The sequence below is a fragment of the Vombatus ursinus genome, unplaced genomic scaffold (genome assembly GCF_900497805.2).
Source record: "Vombatus ursinus unplaced genomic scaffold, bare-nosed wombat genome assembly UNPS02014636.1, whole genome shotgun sequence".
Lineage (NCBI taxonomy): Eukaryota > Metazoa > Chordata > Mammalia > Diprotodontia > Vombatidae > Vombatus > Vombatus ursinus.
Window position 1 is genome coordinate 1 of NW_020954414.1, and position 19,044 is coordinate 19,044.

The 19,044-nt window shown below is 42.8% G+C and overlaps 1 protein-coding gene and 1 long non-coding RNA gene across 2 annotated transcripts; one reads left to right on the forward strand and one right to left on the reverse strand.

The window, feature by feature from the left end:
* LOC114042606 lies at positions 1-4,927 on the forward strand. Its single transcript, XR_003569002.1, has 2 exons — positions 1-41; positions 3,157-4,927. It is a non-coding gene; the product is annotated as an uncharacterized LOC114042606 (long non-coding RNA).
* Positions 4,928-10,978: 6,051 nt separating this feature from the next.
* GAPDH (glyceraldehyde-3-phosphate dehydrogenase) lies at positions 10,979-15,529 on the reverse strand. Its single transcript, XM_027861295.1, has 11 exons — positions 15,423-15,529; positions 13,061-13,160; positions 12,839-12,945; positions 12,659-12,749; positions 12,384-12,499; positions 12,114-12,195; positions 11,749-11,900; positions 11,563-11,641; positions 11,376-11,459; positions 11,202-11,299; positions 10,979-11,063 (listed from the first exon to the last, which is right to left on the reverse strand). The coding sequence occupies exons 1-11, from the start codon at positions 15,443-15,445 to the stop codon at positions 10,994-10,996; spliced, it is 1,002 nt and encodes a 333-aa protein (XP_027717096.1). The 5' UTR covers positions 15,446-15,529; the 3' UTR covers positions 10,979-10,993.
* Between the last annotated feature and the right edge of the window lie 3,515 nt (positions 15,530-19,044).

Genomic DNA, 19,044 nt, shown 5'->3' on the forward strand with positions numbered 1-19,044 from the left:
ATGGAAACTTGCCGTCGGCTCATCACCCAATCTGGAGACCGGTAAGGGTCTTTGGAGCACTGCCCACTCCTCTCCTGCACCTGGAGAAGAACAGAGTCCTAGGCAAGATCTAATGGCCGTGAAGCCTAGTTGACTGTTTCTGTAGAGGTCTGCTTGGTGTCTTCACTGTAACAGACTCCACACAGGTCAGCCTAGGCAGTTAAATGAAATATATCACAAGTGGTTCAGTGCTAATCCCGGGACTCCACTGATCTGGTCTCACTTGTGGTCCTAGCCCTGGCCTAGTCACTTGTCCTAAATTGCCAGGTGTAGTTTTAAAGGTTGCAGAGCATAGAAAGGTAAGTGCAGGGGGGTGGGGACAGATGCTTATACCTGGTGCTCAGCCTGTTGCTCAGTCTTTATTTCTGGGAACATTTGTAGTGACTTTCTATGGAGGGGTGTTTACTGTTGTGCTTATTATTAGCTTATTCATCCCTTCAGTGTCACTGATTATGGGAATAAGGACTATTTCTGCAGTTTGGGGAGAGGAAAATGGGCTTGGGGTGGTGGTAGAGGTAAATTAACTACCCCACCCTAGTCATTCTTGACACAAAGTGGTTTTAGTGAATAGAAAACCTAGGTTCTGGGCCTGCCTCTGTCATATTGGCTGTGACCCTGAAAGCAAGTCAGTTAACCTATCTCTCAGTGCCTCAGACAACTCTTTAAGACTTTAAATTTCAGAACAGTTGCTGGATCTGCATTGATCTTGGGCATATTCTCGTATACAGTTCCCTGGATCAGTGCAATCCTAAGGCTAAATGGTTACTAGGCCATTTCCTCCTCTCCTGGCCAGAACTCACAAAGCTGATTCCATGGAGAAGCCAGGTTTCAGTCTGAATAAGTTGTGTGCTGCTTCTTGTCTAAATGAGCCATACTTCCTCCTAGAAAGGAAGGGCAAAGGGAGAGGCCAACCACTTTGTGAAATTCTCCTTGTCCCAAAGTAATAACGATTTTCTTTCAGAAAGTCTCCTGCTTTCCCTGTAGTCCAGCCTAATGAATCACCACCGAGTGAGACAGATGACTCTGATCACAATCTCTCATTTGATAGTTCTATGAGATAGGAGGTTTGCCTCCATCCTAGGTCCTCCGTGACACACCTCCCCCACCAGGGAAATGAGATGCACTGGAGATGGGGCAAAACAAATGTCACATGTACCTTCAGTTTGGGGGAAAGGAGATGATTCCTTAGCCCTTTCTCCTGGGGTGAGGGGGTGGGGTGTTACATAAAAAGAATTCTTATACCGTTGTACCAAACAAACCCAGTCCTGGGGTGCTGGGGAGCACTGCTCCCTTACTTCCTCCTCATTGCCCCCAATTTTCTGTGGTCAGATCTGTCAACCTGACGGGACTGACCTCTATTCTATGGGTGGCCAGAGTCAGAACAGAGCAGACTAGAGACAGGAGAGTAAGGAATCAAACTGAAATTTAATTTCAAAGTGAGGAAAGCTGCTTACAAGCAAGAACACATGTGCCAGGGCTCAACCTCTAGTGGGGGGACCCTCTTTAATGGGGGGACCCTCTTTAGTGTGGGAAGATCTCAATACTTACACCCATGGTTGAGCAGTGAACTGTAGCCCTGACACTGAGAGGTAAGAGCAACAATGTGGCAAGGCTTCATGACCAGAACAGGGGTACTTGTCTGGTGCTTGTCTGAGTTCAGAGATCACCTGGTGCCGGTCAAAACAATGCAACAGTTACGTGATTTTGTCAGAGGATGAGTGCAAAGGATTGTTAATCACCAAGCTTAGGACACAGCTTGCTTACTGTGCCTTAGCTCTGGAAAACAGGGTGTCTCCTAATATCTTTAATTTCCCTCTTTTGTCCAAAGGAGAGAGTTTGAAAGAACCACTATCCTTCTAGCCAATAAAGGAGAGGCAAGTATAAGCCAAAAGGCCAGTTGGGCCAGGATGAGATGTTTTTCAGCAAGTTAATTCTTTGAGGAGTCCTATCAGGGAAATGTGTCCCAGGTATCATTGTAAAACTCCCAATAGGGCAATGAGAGTAATAGGTCTTGTCTAGCCATTGTTTGCATGCAAGCAGCAAAATAAGAGGGGGCCAAGAATGTAGAGGGAGAAAATGCTAACACACTATTGAATCAGGATGTTGGTGGTTGGACACATAACAAAAGGGAAGAGGAGAAAAAACTAAGTATACTCAGCCCTGGTCTTGAACCTTGGGACAGCTGTATCATCTGCATGTCAGCTGTTTCGGGGTCCATATTAAGCAAACCTTGAGGTCCCCAGAAGTTTCTGCCATTCACTCAGGAACAGGGCTTTCTTCAGGTGATCTAGGATTCTACACCCAAGTTTGGCAGCTGTGGAAGTAGTCAGAAGGACCTGGTAGGGATCCCTTAGAAGACCTATGGGTTGAAAATCATGAGAAAACTTCATGTATAAGTCTTTGGATCTGAGTTTCTGGTCAGCATAACATAGATCCGTGGTTAAAGGCACATAGAAATGGTCCAGTTTCCCAGCCCTCAGGTCTAGGTTCAAACAATACAATAAAGTTTTTCTTACAGTTCCCATAACTGCATGATTACATTAAGTCAAGTACAGATCAAACTACTTAGAGGGCTCATGATGGACTAATTTTAAGAAGGGAGATTACATGTCACCAAGGGAGCCAGGAAAACTTAAATATAAAGCATATAGAGCAATGCAGTCATTATCACGAATGTTAACTAACATCAGATCTCTTTGTCTCTCAGTGACCCGTTCTCAATGTCCATTTTATTTAATCAGCACTTTTTGAGGCCCAGATGTCTCATGTAGTTATCTGGTCCCTAGATATCTTTTCTTGGACAGTAGGCTTTATTCTCAGGACAGCTCTAAAGGGGGTTCTGCTTCTTTACTTCCAAATCTAGAGGTTCATAGATAATTCTGACTTAGTATAATTTAATATCATCGCTTAAATTTGGTTCTCCAATTTTGAAACTTCAGAAATTTTCAGTTTATATATCATTTGCTATATCTATCCTTACCTAAATCCTGTACCTGATATAAGAATCTTTTAAATATCGTCCGAGAGATGATATTGAGAGGTCAGATTCATTCTATTGATAAATTGCCTACATCCAGAGCTCTTAGACACAAGTTATATCTTTATTTTAATTTACAGTAACAACATTTGACTGAACTGATTTGGCACCGTGAAACAAGCATCATTGGAACTTGCGCAGACATAGTTGGCAGAACAAGGAGAAGAAAGTAGTCAATGTCTGACAGAAATGGAATGCACTTTGGCTTTGCTTGTCTTTGATAGTCCTGAAGAATCACCCTTTGAAGATTTGCTTAATATAATGCAGTGGCAGAAGATATGTGGAGTTAAATTAAGCTGTCCTAGACCATGAAAATTGTGAGTCAAAACCTAAGTTGGCAAAGTTACTGAAGCTACTACTATGGGCTCAGAATGAGCTGGACCAGAAGAAAGTAAAATATCCCAAAATGACAGACCTTAGCAAGGGGACAATTGAGAAACCCAAGTAAAATGTGTAGAAGGACAGCAGGCAACTTTCCTACTGCATGTTGTTTTTCATTTACATCAGTCTGTGACTGAAAGGTTTTTACAGTATAGGACTTGATTTTTTTTTTTTTTTTTTTTTTAGCAAACGTCTTAAAACGGGAGAAATCCTTTTAAATGCTGGGGGAAAATGTTGCATTGGAAAGTGCTGTATATCTTTGAAAGTCTGACTTAGGCTATGCACTATAATATATTTTTTAAGAATTAGATAAATTTCATTTTGCATTTTAACATCCTAGTGCTTTTCTGATTAGCTACTGAAGGCTTTTAGGTTAATAGCCATTCGAGTGCTGCATTAGTAAAGAATATCAGTTCAGCTGAATGCCTCACACTTAAAATGTTTGCAGAACACTGATTATTTCCTTTATGTTAAATTATAGTAGCCAGATAATGCATTTTCTCAACCACAAAGTTCTGTCAAGTTTTTATCAAGCATTTTCCTTTTGGGTCCCTTTATTTGCATAGGAATAAAGTATATATAAACTTGTAAATTGTAGTTCAAGGGAAAAAAAAAGAATGGGATGTCATGCATATTATGTTTTGAGGGAGAGGACCTGGGTAGCCCTGGACAAGTCTCTCAAACTTTCTTTAAAGTGAAGGGGATTGGATTAACTCACTAGAGGTACCTTTCAATCTTAAATCTTTGATCCTATGAAATCTGCTTGGGAGGATTCTGGGAAGATGGCAAAATAGATCAGAAAATTCCAAGCTCTCCAGATTCCCCTCCCCCCAAACAAGACAAAATAGCGCCTCAGGGAGGATAGAGTGCTAAAAAAATAAAGAGGAGTTGGGGCAGAACAGTCCTGAAGATCAAAGAAAAAACCCAGTATGGAGGTTTGGTCCGGGTGAAGGGTAAACACCTCCAGGCTAAGTCCACTGAAACAACAAGTGGCAAGTCCTGGGGCTAGCTAGGTTGGGAGGTGGCCTCAGCCCCAGCCACAAGAACTTTCACCTCTCAGTTTGGGGAGCTGGGTATCTGAATCAGGAAGATTGAGCGAACCTCTGCGGATAAGGAATGCCAGTCCCAACTGTGCTGCCAAGATGTGGCCCTGGGCATGGGGGAAACAGCACATGTCAGATGAGTACAGAAGCAATGGGGCTGGGACACCACTGGCTGTGGGCTCTTAAGGAGGGCAGAATTCTTGGTTTCTTTTCCAAGCTAAAGGGGAGAATTGAAGGAGGATGCAAGGCCAGAGGCACCATCCCCTGTATTCTAGGACTAGAGGTAACTACAAAAATAAGTCGCTAGCAAAAAAAAAACCGAGCAGGCAAAGGAGAAGGAGTACAACCATCAAAAGTTGCTATGGGACTAAAGAATACCGGGGTATGTATTCAGAGGAGGTTACTGAAGCAAAAAAAAAAAAAAAAAGCCTCTTCTACCCAAAAGAATAATGTCAAATGGTCATCTGCCCACGAAGAATTCCTAGAAGAACTCAAAGACTTTCAAAATCAAATGAGAGAGATTGAGGGAAAAAAATAAGAATAATTCTAGAAAAACAAGGAGATTATGAAAAGTCAGCCAACTTTTTCTAGTTGAATTCTAGTAGAATCTTGAGGAAGAAAATGGCTCCCTGGTTTTATTTATTTATTTTATTTTTTGAAAATGACTCTTTGAAAGTTAGAACTGGGCAAGATCGAAGCCAGCCAAAGACCAAGAAATAATAAAATATAAAGAATGAAAAAATAGAAGAGAATGTGGAACATAAGAAAAAGAACTGATCTGAAGAACAGATCAAGGAGAGAAAACATAAGAATAATTGGACTACCTGAAAGCTATGATCAAAAAAAGAATCTTGATACAATAATACAAAAAATAATTAAAGAAAATTGTCCTGAAGCATTAGAATGAGAAGGGAAAATAGAAACAGAAAAAAATCCACTGATCACTGCCTGGAAGAGATTCTACAAGGAAAACCTACAGGAACATGATAGTCAAATTCCAAGACCTCCAGCTCAAGGATATTGTGAGCAACAAGAAAAAAAACAATTTAAATATGATTGTGCCACAGTTTGAATCACACAAGACCCAACAGTGGCTATGCTAAATGATCGTAAGTCTTGGAACACTATATTGAAAAGCAAAAGGACTGAGATTGCAGCCAAAAATATCATACTTGGTGAAGTGAAGCATAATCCTGAATGAAAAAAAATTGACATTTAATGAATTGTTAGAATTTTGTTTTTTAAAAAACCAACAAACAAGGGGCAGCTAGGTGGTGAAGTGGATAGAGTGCTGGCCCTGGAGTGGGGAAGAACCTGGGTTCAAATCCAGCCTCAGACACTTGACACTTAATAGCTGTGTGACCCTGGGCAAGTCACTTAACCCCATTGCCTAGAAAAACAACATCAACAACAACAACAATCTTAACTTAGAAGATTTTACATATAAGGCCCAAGAGAAATATACAGTACACATCAAGGACTAATTACAAGGGATTCAGTAAGGATAGACTGCTTACCCTTTTATATGAGGAAATATAAAACATGTCTAACTTTCTTGCTAGTAATTGGGTAGTTTGTGAGAAAGATTGAGGTAGACTTGAGTATGATATGATTTGAAAAAGTAAAACCATTTAGGATCAGATAAAAAGAGTATTTTATACAAATGAGGTCTTAGAGGAAGAACTGACAGGAATTAGATGGGGAAGGAGGGCTGGTAGTTCTGGAACCCTACTCTCTTCAGTAATGGGTTTGAGGGTAGAAGGGTATAAAAGTCTTCTAAATTCAGAAAGAAATAAAAGGCTAAGGGGATAGGGAAGGGGGAGAGGATAAAGGATTTCTAGAGGGGAGGGGGAAGGATTAGGATAATGGGGTAATAATAGAAAGGGGTTTAGAGTAATGAGAATGGGAGGATAAGAGAGGGATCTTTGAAGGGGGGTAGGTTAAGTAATAGGAGGACAAGGTAGTGGGTAGAAGTAAAGTAGAGGAGTCAGGAGGGTTAGGAAATAAGAGATAAACATAAAGATCAGGAGTAGGATTTATTAGGTGAAAAAACATAGTATTGATTTCAGACAAAGTTAAAGCTAAAATAGATTTAATCACAAGGGAAAAATAGGGTAACTATACTATATATCAGCCATATTAATATTGTTTTAGACTATTTAAGACAGTATAAGGATGGAATATTGCTGTGGGGTGGAAAATGATGAGTTGGTAGACATGGAAAAGAGAAACAGGACAAATAAGCATAGTACGGTCTTGTATAGATGCATATGAATGTATATGTCTATATATGAGTGTGATAATAGATATCTAAGCATATGTATGCATATATATGTATACATGTGTGTATATGTGTATATATATAAAGCTGTGCTTAATTGTACCTTCTTGAGGGAGAAGGGTGGAAGAGAACAAAGTGCACAGCAGAGAACAAAGGAAAACTTACAAGGAAGCAAAGAAAAGATGAACACCTCTGAATGCAACTCATAGTATTTATTATATAGGCTTTCTTGAAATGGAAATTTATAGGTTTATATTTTGAGTCCTGTTAAGTTCTGCTGTGCATATGGCAATGCTTTTTTCCCTCTTTTCTTATTTTGTATTTAAGTTTTAATACTTAAGTTTTTATTTCTTTTTCTTTAACTGTGTAGTTAACTTTTTATATTCAAGTTTAAAATAAATTAATTTAAAAAATTAAAATTAAAAAAGAAATCTGCTTTCATGGCGGTTTGGGATCATTTGGAGCAGCTCAGTTGAAGATTGTATTTATATTCTTTGCTTTTCTGCTATTTCCTCATTGGTCAGTTTGAATGTGGTGTGATGGTGGTCATTGATTAAACTGGCTCCCAAATTATACCCAGGTTTTGTGAATGTAGATCCTTTCTTCATACTCCAGAAGATAGTTTCTTTGGCCTAGGTTTGAAAGGCTCATTATTAGGAAGTTGGCTAACAGATGACTTACTTTTCAGAAATACAGTAACCCTTATGTGAAGCCATTCCAGCCTACTAAACCTGTCCTCAAGTACCATATACACCACCATCATTCTCAGACTTAGAAGGGACACCTCTAATTCCTATCCACATGATCAGTTTTTTTTATTTTTTTTTATTAATTTATTTTGATTTATCAGTAATCACTTCCATATGCTTTTGAGTTTAAAATTTTTCTCCCCCTTCCTCCCCACCACCCTCCCCAAGATGGCACACAATCTGATATAGGCTATACATTTACATTCATATTAAACATATTTTCACATTAGTGATGTTGTAAGTAAAAATTAAAACCAATAGGAGGAACCATCAGAAAGAGGAAGCAAAACTCAACAGAAGAGGGAAAAAAAAGCAATTCAACTTTCATAGTTCTTTCTTTAGATGTGGATAGCATTTTCCATCACAAGGCCTCTGGAGATGTCTTAGATCCTTGTATTGCCGGGAAGGGTTAAGTTTATCAATATTAGACATCATGCAACGTGGCTGTTATTGTGTACAACGTTCTCTTGTCTCTGCTCACTTCACTCAGCATCAGACCATACAAGTCTTTCCAGGTTTTTCTGAAGTCAGCCTGTTCATCATTTCTTATAGCACAATAGTATTCCACTACATTCATATACCACAACTTGCTCAGCCATACCCCACCTGATGGGCATCCTCTCAATTTCCAATTCTTTGCCACCACAGAAAGAGCTGCTATGAATATTTTTGTACATGTGGGTCGTTTTCCCATTTGTATGATCTCTTTGGGATATAGCCCTAGAAGTGCTATTGCTGGGTCAAAGGATATGCACATTTTTATAGCCCTTTGGGCATAGTTCCAAATTGCTCTCCAAAATGATTGGATCATTTCACAACTCCACCAACAATGCATTAGTGTTCCAATTTTCCCACATCTCCGATATTCGTCATTTTCCTTTTTTGTCATATTGGCCAATCTGATAGATGTGATGTGGTACCTCAGAGTTGTTTTGATTTGCATTTCTCTAATCAATAGTGAATTAGAGCATTTTTTCATATGACTATAGATGGCTTTAATTTCTTCATCTGAGAACTGTCTGTTCATATCCTTTGACCATTTGTCAATTGAGGAATGGCTTATATTCTTATAAATTTGACTTTATTCTCTATATATTTCAGAAATGAGGCCCTTATCAGAGAGACTGGTTGTAAAAATTCTTTCCCAATTTTCTACCTTCTAATCTTAGTTGTATTGGCTTTGTGCAAAAACTTTTCAATTTAATGTAATCAAAATTATCCATTTTGCTTTTCGTAATATTCTCTACCTCCTGTTTGGTCATGAATTCTTCTGTTCTCCATAGATCTGATAGGTAAACTGTTCCTTGCTCTCCCAGTTTGCTTATAGTATCAGCCCTTATATCTAAATCATGAACCCATTTTGACTTTATTTTGGTATACAGTGTGAGATTTTGGTCTATGCCTAGTTTCTGCCATACTCTTTTCCAGTTTTCCCAGCAGTTTTTTTCAAAGAGTGGGTTCTTATCCCAGAAGCTGGGGTCTTTGGGTTTATCAAATAATAGATTACTATAGTCATTGACTACTGTGTCTTGCATATTTAACCTATTCCATTGATCTATGTTAGGGTCCTGCTCTGGACCTCTGGCCTCCTGTAGAGAAGTTGAGACGCCTGGAGGTTATTACCTGCCCAGGAGCGCCTGGGCTTGCCCAGAGACTCGATGGGTACTGGGAGGGCCTCTGTAACAGGAGGGAGCTCCACCTACGAAGGGGGAACGGAGGAGGAGCACGGGCGTAGGGGGGAGGAGTTCGAGGGAGTCAAAAAGCAGTGAGGAGGGTGCAGGGCGAGGGAACGTGTGCAGGGAGTGAGCAGAGCAAGTAGTAGTATAGCAAGCTATGTAATCAATAAACACGCAACAACTGCCAACTCGGGTGTTCTGTCTAGTCATTCCCCTCTCACCACGGAGGGGCCAGAGACGTCTGAAGACTGCAGGGTGAGTATGCAAGCGAAGGCTTGGGTGGGATAGCTGACTAAGTGCACTGCGTCAGCTAGGGGACCCACCGGCACGCAACAGATCTACCACTCTATTTCTTAGCCAGTACCAAGCAGTTTTGATGATTGCTGCTTTATAATACAATTTAAGATCTGGAATGGCTAGGCCACCTTTCCCTGCATTTCTTTTCATTAGTTCCCTTGATATTCTGGACCTTTTGTTCTTCCAAATGCATTGTGTTATTATTTTTTCTAACTCTATAAAATAGTTTTTTGGTAGTTTGATTGGTGTGGCACTGAATAAGTAAATTAGCTTAGGTAGAATTGTCATTTTTATTATATTAGCTCGGCCCACCCTTGAGCAACTGATGTTTTTCCAGTTATTTAGATCTGATTTTATTTGCATGAAAAGTGTTTTGTAATTGTGTTCATAGAGTTCCTGGGTTTGTTTCAGGAGGTAGGCTTCTAAATATTTTATAATGTCTACGGTAAACTTAAATGGAATTTCTCTTTTTATCTCGCTGTTGGGCTTTATTGGTAATATATAGAAATGCCAACGATTTATGTGGGTTTATTTTATAGCCTGCAACTTTGCTAAAGTTGTTTATTATTTCAAGTAGTTTTTTACTTGATTCTCTAGGATTCTCTAAGTATATCATCATGCCATCTGCAAAGAGTGATAGCTTTGTTTCTTCTTTGCCTATTCTAATACCTTCAATTTCTTTTTCTTCTCTTATTGCTAAAGCTAACATTTCCAATACTATATTGAATAACAGTGGTGATAATGGACATCCTTGTTTCACACCCAATCTTGTTGGAAAAGCTTCTAGCTTGTCCCCATTACATATTATGCTTGCTGAAGGTTTTTAGATAGATGCTGTTTATTATTTTAAGGAAGACTCCATTTATACCTATGCTCTCTAGTGTACATGATCAATATTTTTTTAACAGTTCTAATAGTTAGGAAGTTTTTCCTTACGTTACTGGCAACGTTAAGTCTGTCTGGGGCATAACCGTCTACCAAATCAAAGTCCAAAGATTGGGCCTAATCTACACGTGAGAAACAGCCTGGAATGGTTCACATTCACCCAAATTCTGTTCTAAGGCTAAGAAACATACAGCTACAAACCCAACTCCTAACTCAAGGCTGGTGCTTAATTACAAGTTACCAAGGATATTTATACTCATGCTGCTTTTGATCTCTCAATATTGAAACTGAAACTAGTGGCTACCCTTTATGTTAAAAACCTGAGAAGTATGTATTTAAGAGAAAGGCACTTTGATTACATCGAGATCAGTAGTCATATTTCTTCCAGAAAAGACAAGGTACACAATAAATGCACTGAATGTGGTGACTTTATTGATGGTACACAATGTAAGACTCTAGGCTTCCCCCTACTACAGGGGTACTTTGGGACAAGGATGTGAATGGGACATGGGATCCCCAATATAGGAACATAGTTTAGGAATGTGGGCTCCCCAGTGGTGGAACTCCTTTTTTTGGCTGTGGATGAAGATCCATGGCTTTCCACTTTACTCCTTAGAGGCCATGAAGGCCATGAGGTCCACTACACGGTTGCTATAACCAAACTCATTGTCATACCTAGGAAGATAGACAAAGGACAGGTGAGAATTTAAGTATCTTTGGAAGGCAGCTATCATGTCATATACCTATTTTCCTCAGCTTATACTCCTTTACTACATACAACCACACAAAATTCACATTCACTATGCCACATACCAGGAAACAAGCTTGACAAAATGGTCATTGAGGGCAATACCAGCGCCAGCATCAAAAGTAGAAGAGTGGGTGTCACTGTTAAAGTCACAGGATACAACCTTGGAAGAGGAAGTTTATGTTAAATGAAATTCCAATTTACCAAACCTTCCTGATGCTATCTTTGCCCTTCCATACCTGGTCTTCTGTGTAGCCCAAGATGCCCTTCAAGGGTCCCTCTGATGCTTGCTTCACCACTTTCTTGATATCATCATATTTAGCCTAGAAAAGAAAAAGATGGAGGGATTCAAACTCCTGTGTTACTGCTGTTCTATTCTGTAGTCCATTGGGCAGGGAATCCCTCTTTGTCTAATGCTACACTTACAGGTTTCTCCAGGCGGCAGGTCAGATCCACAACAGATACATTGGGAGTAGGAACACGGAAGGCCATGCCTGTGAGCTTCCTGCAAAGAAAAGGATATTGTTAGTGTCATATTAAAATATCTCACTTCTAATTTTTTTTTCCCATGACCTCATCGGGGCAGAGAAAAATAAACCAGGATTAACTTACCCATTCAGCTCAGGTATGACCTTGCCTACAGCTTTAGCAGCACCAGTGGAAGCAGGGATGATGTTTTGGGAAGCACCACGCCCATCACGCCACAGCTTACCAGAGGGGCCATCTACTGTCTTCTGGGTAGCAGTAATGGCATGGACTGTAGTCTGCAATAAGAGAAAAGGGTCAGGCTAGGACAACACAATGTATTCATCTATTACCACGATCTTTTCATGACCAAGATTTTAGGTGATGTGACTGCTAACCTCCCCCTCCTCCCCAACACTAGCCCTTTGGTGCCATCAGGACACCATATATAGCTAATTCTGTTGTAAAACAGAGAAACAAAGTGGCCCAGTCACCCCATGATGTGTCCATACCATGAGTCCTTCCACAATGCCAAATTTGTCATGAATGACCTTGGCCAGGGGGGCCAAGCAGTTGGTAGTGCAGGAAGCATTACTGAGAAAGGAAGGAAGAGAAATCAGGGAAAGATGTTCCAGCCTAGACTCCTTGTTATTTGCCTGGAATTTCCTTTTTTCCCCCCTAGTGTAATCAGTGTCCCTTTCCCCTCCCTTCTGTGAGCAAGGCCTGCATCAATTCTTTCCTCATTTACTACCTTAGACCATTTTATCATCAGCCCTTCTCACCTGACAATCTTAAGGGAATTATCATATTTCTCATGGTTCACTCCCATCACGAACATTGGGGCATCAGCAGAAGGGGCAGAGATGATAACCCTCTTGGCTCCACCCTTCAAGTGAGCCTGAGGCAGAGGGAAAGAAGAAGGAAGTTACAGAGCTTGGCCCCACCTTCCCTGGTAGACAAGCTCCCATGTCCATTTTCTAGGTACATGACAACCACTCCAATCTCCCAAAGAAAAGGTCTTCACCCAGGGAACATGACTAGTGTCCCCATAACTCACTCCAGCCTTTTCCATGGTGGTAAAGACTCCAGTGGACTCTACAACATACTGGGCTCCAGCATCTCCCCATTTGATATTGGCGGGGTCACGCCTACAAGAGGATCAAGAAGCTATGATCATCTACTGCTCTCTTTGGATCTTCTCAAACCCCAGTGTTCCCACTCTGCCCACCACACTCACTCCTGGAAGATGGTAATGGCTTTTCCATTGATCACCAGCTTTCCATTCTCAGCCTTGACAGTGCCCTTGAACTTGCCATGGGTGGAATCATATTGAAACATATAAACCTAGAGAGGTGACAAGAATGTGGGAAGCCTCATCAGATGCAGCAGAAACAGCCACCTCCATCCCTTCCCGTGCTGCTCAGACCCTCTTGCCCCCAGCCACTGAGGCATCATTTACCATGTAGTTGAGGTCAATGAAGGGGTCATTGATGGCCACGATGTCTACTCGACCTGAGATGAATGCAGCCCTGGTCACCAGGCGCCCAATACGGCCAAATCTGGCAGGGAAGCAGAAACCAGAAGCAGAGAGAAGAAAGAATTGAGGGGAGAAAGCTAAAAAAAGGAAAGGTTCTGGGGAAGTTTATCCAGGAAAAATGGTTTCCCTAATAGGGAATAATAGCTAGCTTCAGAGCCAGGAAGACCTGGGACCTGGGTTCAAGTGCCATTGATACAAACTGGCTTGAAACCCTGGGCAAATCTCAACCTCTCAGTGCACTAGAGATTGCAGAAAAGGTGCTAACCTGCACAGGCTGAGGTTGGTTCCCTGTATCAATGACATCTGGTCCAGTTCCTATCCTTTGTCCTACAGGGCTCCTCAACCTTTAATATGCCTGCAAACATACCTTGGACATTGCTGTCAAGCAGGCTGGACATAGTCTAAGACCACAGGGTAAAAGGTTCTTGCTCTACCAAGGGATATTGGGTATAAACTTTGCCCCTTCCCCCCATCCCTTGACAATCCATGATCTCATAATCTCCTCTCGAGGAGAATGAGCCACAGGCAAGCGGTTCATGTCACCCATTGCTCAGACACTGTGAACATAGCTACTACATAGTATCTATCTTAGTATGTGCTAGGATCCCACTACTGACCAGCTTCTTGGCTTCCAGGCCCCAGAGGTAGAGGATTTTGGAGTCAGAATCCCAGAATTCAAAGGGCAGCATTAAAGGTTAGAAATTAACCTATGAAAGGTTAAAACAACTCCTCCTTCCCTCCTTCCGTCTCCCTCTAAAAGAACAATAACATTTTTTTTGCAATACCTGAAGTTCTAGATTCTTTCTCACCCACTCACCTAATTCCAACACTCTAAATGGATGAGATTTTGCCACTTAATGATCACTGGGGAGGTCCTTTCTTCCCTTCCCCAATACTAGAGGTTTTATAGTGTTCTATGTAAGAGAAAGCAAAGCTAGGTTCCCTGGCTACAGAAAGGTCAGACAGTTATATTTAACCTCAGGGTAGAGTAAAGGAGATCTGGTTTCTGGGGGCCAAAATGGAGAGAGGGGCAGGGTTCTCCTAGTGATCACAGAAACCTAATCCTCAAAATGACCTTTACAAGGCTGGCCTTTTGGGCAGGATTAGCTTTGGGGAAGGAGAAACCAAACAGATACACACATGCTAAGGCAAGAGAAATGGACATGCTGCCATGTTAATATAGTTTTACAGTGGAAATTTTCATTTCTAGACATCCATGACTCAGCATTAGGTTAGAGCCACCACACCCACAAATCACTTTGGGAAGAAGGGGTTCCCCAGCAACCTCAAACACATGGAAATTAGAAGGGAAGGGGGGCAGGATTTTTGAGGACAAAGAATTAGGCTGAGGTGGCTACCTCTAGGGTTTCCTTTTTTCCTTTTTTTAATTTAAAACAAAAGTGGACTAGATGATTCTATTATCTAAGGTCTCTTCCACATCTAAAGTCCTGTAATCTGAGGGAGACCGGGGTGGGCTGGAATGCCTGTCTGGATTCTGGGAGCCCAAACTGAGAATTAGGCAGTGTTGAGAACAGAGGCAGCTAATGAAATAGCTAGAAATAGCTCTCAGGTAACAGACAAACGGAAAGGTCCTGGTGCCTCTTCCCTGCCCTGCCTCCTGGCAGGAAGTGTTTTCTCCTCACCTTGGGGTAGGCACTAAAGAGGGTGAGTCAAGAAGGGGAGTGGAAGAGATGAGGCTCTGAGGATCCCTAACAGTTGCTCACTCATTTCCTTCCCTATTACAACATGGCTGTCTGAGTGACCGGTGGGAAAAGGCGCCCTCTCTCTGTTGTGAGGTGAATTAGTCAGGGGGAAAGAAAGTGCCAATGAAGGGGGAGGGCAGGAGCCCTTCCCCCACCCTTCCCCCCAACCCCCATGTGGCCCTGGATGGCGGGAAAGGGCATAAGAGATTCAGGGAGAGAATCCTCTGCAAGATTTTTTGCACCCTGTAGCAACAGCTGGGACAGCTGCACAGGGGTGGGGGGTGTGGAGAGAGGACACGGAGAGGTGGGGGGGGTGTGCTGGCACAAGGACACAAAACACTATTGAGTTTAGGCAGAAGCCCTTGCTGAGCTCAAGTCTCTGACCTTGGAGTCTCCTTGAAGGCTTGCACCTTCCCCGGGGTGGATCTCAGAGAAGAGGTTACAAAAAATATATATTCTCTTGGTTGGATTCCCAATAAGCAGGTTAGGCTGCATCGAGCCCTCTGGGAGTCAAATGGCTTTATTTGTCCCCGTCCGTCCCCATCCCTCCTCCCTCTGGGGCCTCCCTGGATCCCACTCACCCGTTGACTCCGACCTTCACCATCTTGTTTCAGGGATGTGACTGAAGCAGCAGATCCTGGGGCAGAAGATGTGGCTGAATCAGGGGCCCATCTCCTCCTCCCCCTTGCAGAGTCCTCCCCCCACACCCAGTCTCAACCCAACCCGGAAGCTCTTCGTCTTCTAAGCACCCCCCAAAAGAAAAAACAAAAATTCTTCTTCCTTTATGGGGATTAGCTCAGGAGCCACCATCCCCCACTCCATCCGTTCCTTCCATCCATCCATTCATCCATTCCAGCCCATGCACAGAGAGGAGGGAGGGCTTCCAGAGTCCACCTCCGTCCTTTTTTCTCCCCCGAGGCAATTGGGGTTAAATGTCTTGCCTGGAGTCACGCAGCTAGTAAGTGTAAATGTTGGAGGCCTCATTTGAACTCAGGTCCTCCTAACTCCAGGGCTGGGGCTCTATCCACCTTGCTACCCTACATGCTCCTCCAGCTTCCATCTTTGCTCTCTGCTGCCTCAGGTCCCAGTCTTTGTTCTCTTCTCTCCTCCCCTCACCTCCGGCCAGCTAGATCCCTGAATTCTACCTCATGCCAAACCAATGCCGCCCCCACCCCCCACCCTCCTTTAACATGCACCTTTCTCTCTCCCTAAAGACGAAGTGAGCAAGGTGCACAAGGGCACACATTCTGGTTCCCCTTACTCTCACTCTTACCCCCATTCCCATCCCCACCCCTACCATCCTTCTTTCCTCTGGAGAATTTACCTGGCACTGAGCTTGGGAGAAGATCTGACAGCGCAAAGGGAGGAGAGAGCCGGGTTTTATAAGGGCTCAGACAACAGCCCCTCCCCTTATACTAGATCTCCAAGGCCAAAAATGGGGACAAGTTGGCCACACACACAGGACACTTCAGTTCCCATCTCCAGTTGCATGGGCTGTCTGCCAAGCCTGGAATGCTTTCCCTTATCACCTCTACTGTCCACGTCTTGGAATTCCACGTTTCCTTCTAGACCCACTTAAAGCACCATGTTCTTCTCCATGAGGCCTTGCCTCAGTCACCCATCTATTACTGCCTTTCCCACCAAAGTTACCTTGTATCTGTTTTGTATATGCTTATATATCTGCACTTTGTCTCTTCATTTACAAAATAAGTTCTTTGAAGGCACGGACGGTGTCACTTTTGTCTTTGGTTACCTGGTGCCTGACAGATAGTAAGTGCTTAATACACCTGGATTCAAATCCTACCTCAACACTGTGACCTTGAACGTGTCAATTAAATTCTTCAGGTCTCAGTTTCCTCATCTCAGGAAAACTCATCTTCTTGAATTCAGATCTGGCCTCAGACACTTACTAGCCTGGGCAAGCCACTTAACCCTGTTTGCCTCAGTTTCTTCATCTATAAAATGAGCTGGAGAAGGAAATGACAAAATACTTAAGTATCTGTGCCAAGAAAACCACCATAAGGGTCACAAGTAGTACACAACTGAAAAATGAATAAACAACAACAATAACAATATGGGGCTAATTATAGTTTCGCTATGGACCCCACTTAGTATGGTTACTGAGGGAATTTCTTCTTAAAATTTTAGGGGCTATTTAGGAAACATTATTAAAGAAATCAGTGGGAAGCCAGAAAACTAAGGCTGCTCCCTGACTGGATGAGATTAAGACACATGAAAAGAGATCAGGACTTGGGGAGTAGGGATGAAGAAGAGAGGAAATTAGGAAAGCATATGCCATGGTGGAAAGGACATTGGATTTGGAGTCAAGGACTTGGGTTCTAGTCTTTGCTGTTATTTACTCCCCATGTGACCTTGCAAAGTGAATCTTCTCATCTGTAAAATGAAGGATTTGTACTAAATGATCTGGAAGTTTTCTTCCAGTTCTAAGACCTACGATCAACACAGAAAGCAAAAGGTCCATCCCATGGTGGGAATGTGGCCACACTATGTGGCTAAAATTAGCCCTGCTGCCTTCCATCCCCACTTTCCACTTTGTTTTCTCATTAATAGGAGGGAGGCTATAGCTTACTGCTTTTCTCCTTCTGGAGACCTGAAAACATACCTCTCCTCTAGTCTTTACGGTAGTGAGGAAGGAGCAATTGAGGAAAGGCAGGGGTGGGGCTACCCAGCCCCCATTTCCCCTTGAGCTCAGAGCACAGGGACCCATTTATATCACAAAGCCCTTTGGCTTCAGGCTCCAGCCTTCCCTGGATTAAAACTGAGAAGAGGGAGGCTCCAGCTAGCTGAAGGCCGTTCAAATCTCCTTCTGGAGCAGAAAAAGCAGCCTGGAGGGAGACTAGATAATTTAGGCAGATTAAATTTATCAGAACCAGAATTATCCAAATCACTTTGTTACTTTGCTGCTGGGAGTCTTGAGTGCTGTAGGGAGGGGAGGAGGAGGAGGAAGGGAGCAGTGAGATCTGCCCCCCTCCACCCCCACTGCTCTGGAGAGGGAGCATATCACCCTGGTTACAGCTAGGATGGGGAGGAAGGGCATAAGAAGGAGATTTAAGCTTTTGGAAACCTGGGAGGTGCCCAATCCTGACTGAGAACACAGTGCTTCTTTCATGATGGCATCAGGGTGTGAGGCCCTCCTGGGTTCTTTCTGTCCTGGGAGGTTGAGGCTAGTGTAAGTCTGGAAGTCTCCTTGGTCTAGTGGTCCCAGCTGTGGTCGGGGATTGGTTTGAGTTAAAAGGAGGGTGTCAGGCATACAGAAAGTGGGTGCATTCCAGTAAGAGGTTAGCTGCTTCAGGAAAGAGTGAAGAAAGGATTGGTCATTTCATTTCCTTCCCAATTTCCCCATCTAAAGAGGGGGGATGGCAATAAAATCTAATGATTAGATGATCCTCTATAAGCTCTAAATTCTGATTCTAAACATGAAGTCATCTTGGGAATGTGGCTAAGGGTGCCAGGAGAATGAAATCCTCTGGTTGCACTGAAAAGATTAAGAAATGGAGATACGTGGACAGCAGGTTCAAGGGTGGGGGGCATCCTGGGGGCTCTTTGCTGTCTCAGGGTAATCTGAGCTTGGATCCCTGCCCCTCTCTCGAAAAAGCCATTGGCTAAATTTAGCTAAGTGATAACCTTTACTTTAAAGGTTAAGAAAGGGTGGTGGTGGTGCTTCTCACTGATTCTGCTGCCTGTCACTGGGTCTGACCTGTCCTTTTCCAAAGAAGGCTCCTATCTTCAGTAGCTCCTAGGCCAGTTTGTATTCATGCTTGGCAATGAGTTCATGGATTTAATGAGGCATCAGACAGAGAGGAAAGGGGGTGGGGTGCATCTGTGCAAAGAGGAGAGTGTCTGTTGCTTTTGGTCTTGTGGGAAAGTGACAGAAACAAGCTCTAGGGAAGAGGAATACGTGAGCATATTCATGCAACCATGCAGCATATCATGCAGGCACAAAATGTATGGATTTTTTATGGATTGCTTGGAGATGAGTGCTTTCCTCACTGTTCCCAGTCCTTCACTCCCACCCCAAACAGAGAAGGCAGCCCAGGGCTGGGGGAGAATTATCTACTGTTGTCATGATGCAGGCACAATCATTCATTGAATGTCTCTTTGATATAACTCAGCTATCACAAAGAACAAGCTTGGTGTAGGGGCAGGCTACTTTCACCCTTTTTACTGGGTCCTCCTGTACCT

Coding starts and splice junctions, on each gene's coding strand:
- GAPDH (XM_027861295.1), bottom strand. CDS start 15,445: ATGGTGAAGGTCGGAGTCAACGG. Junction 12,500..12,658: donor CCACCATGGAAAAGGCTGGA/GTGAGTTATGGG, acceptor CCTCTGCCTCAG/GCTCACTTGAAGGGTGGAGC. Junction 11,642..11,748: donor GTCATACCTGAGCTGAATGG/GTAAGTTAATCC, acceptor TTTTCTTTGCAG/GAAGCTCACAGGCATGGCCT.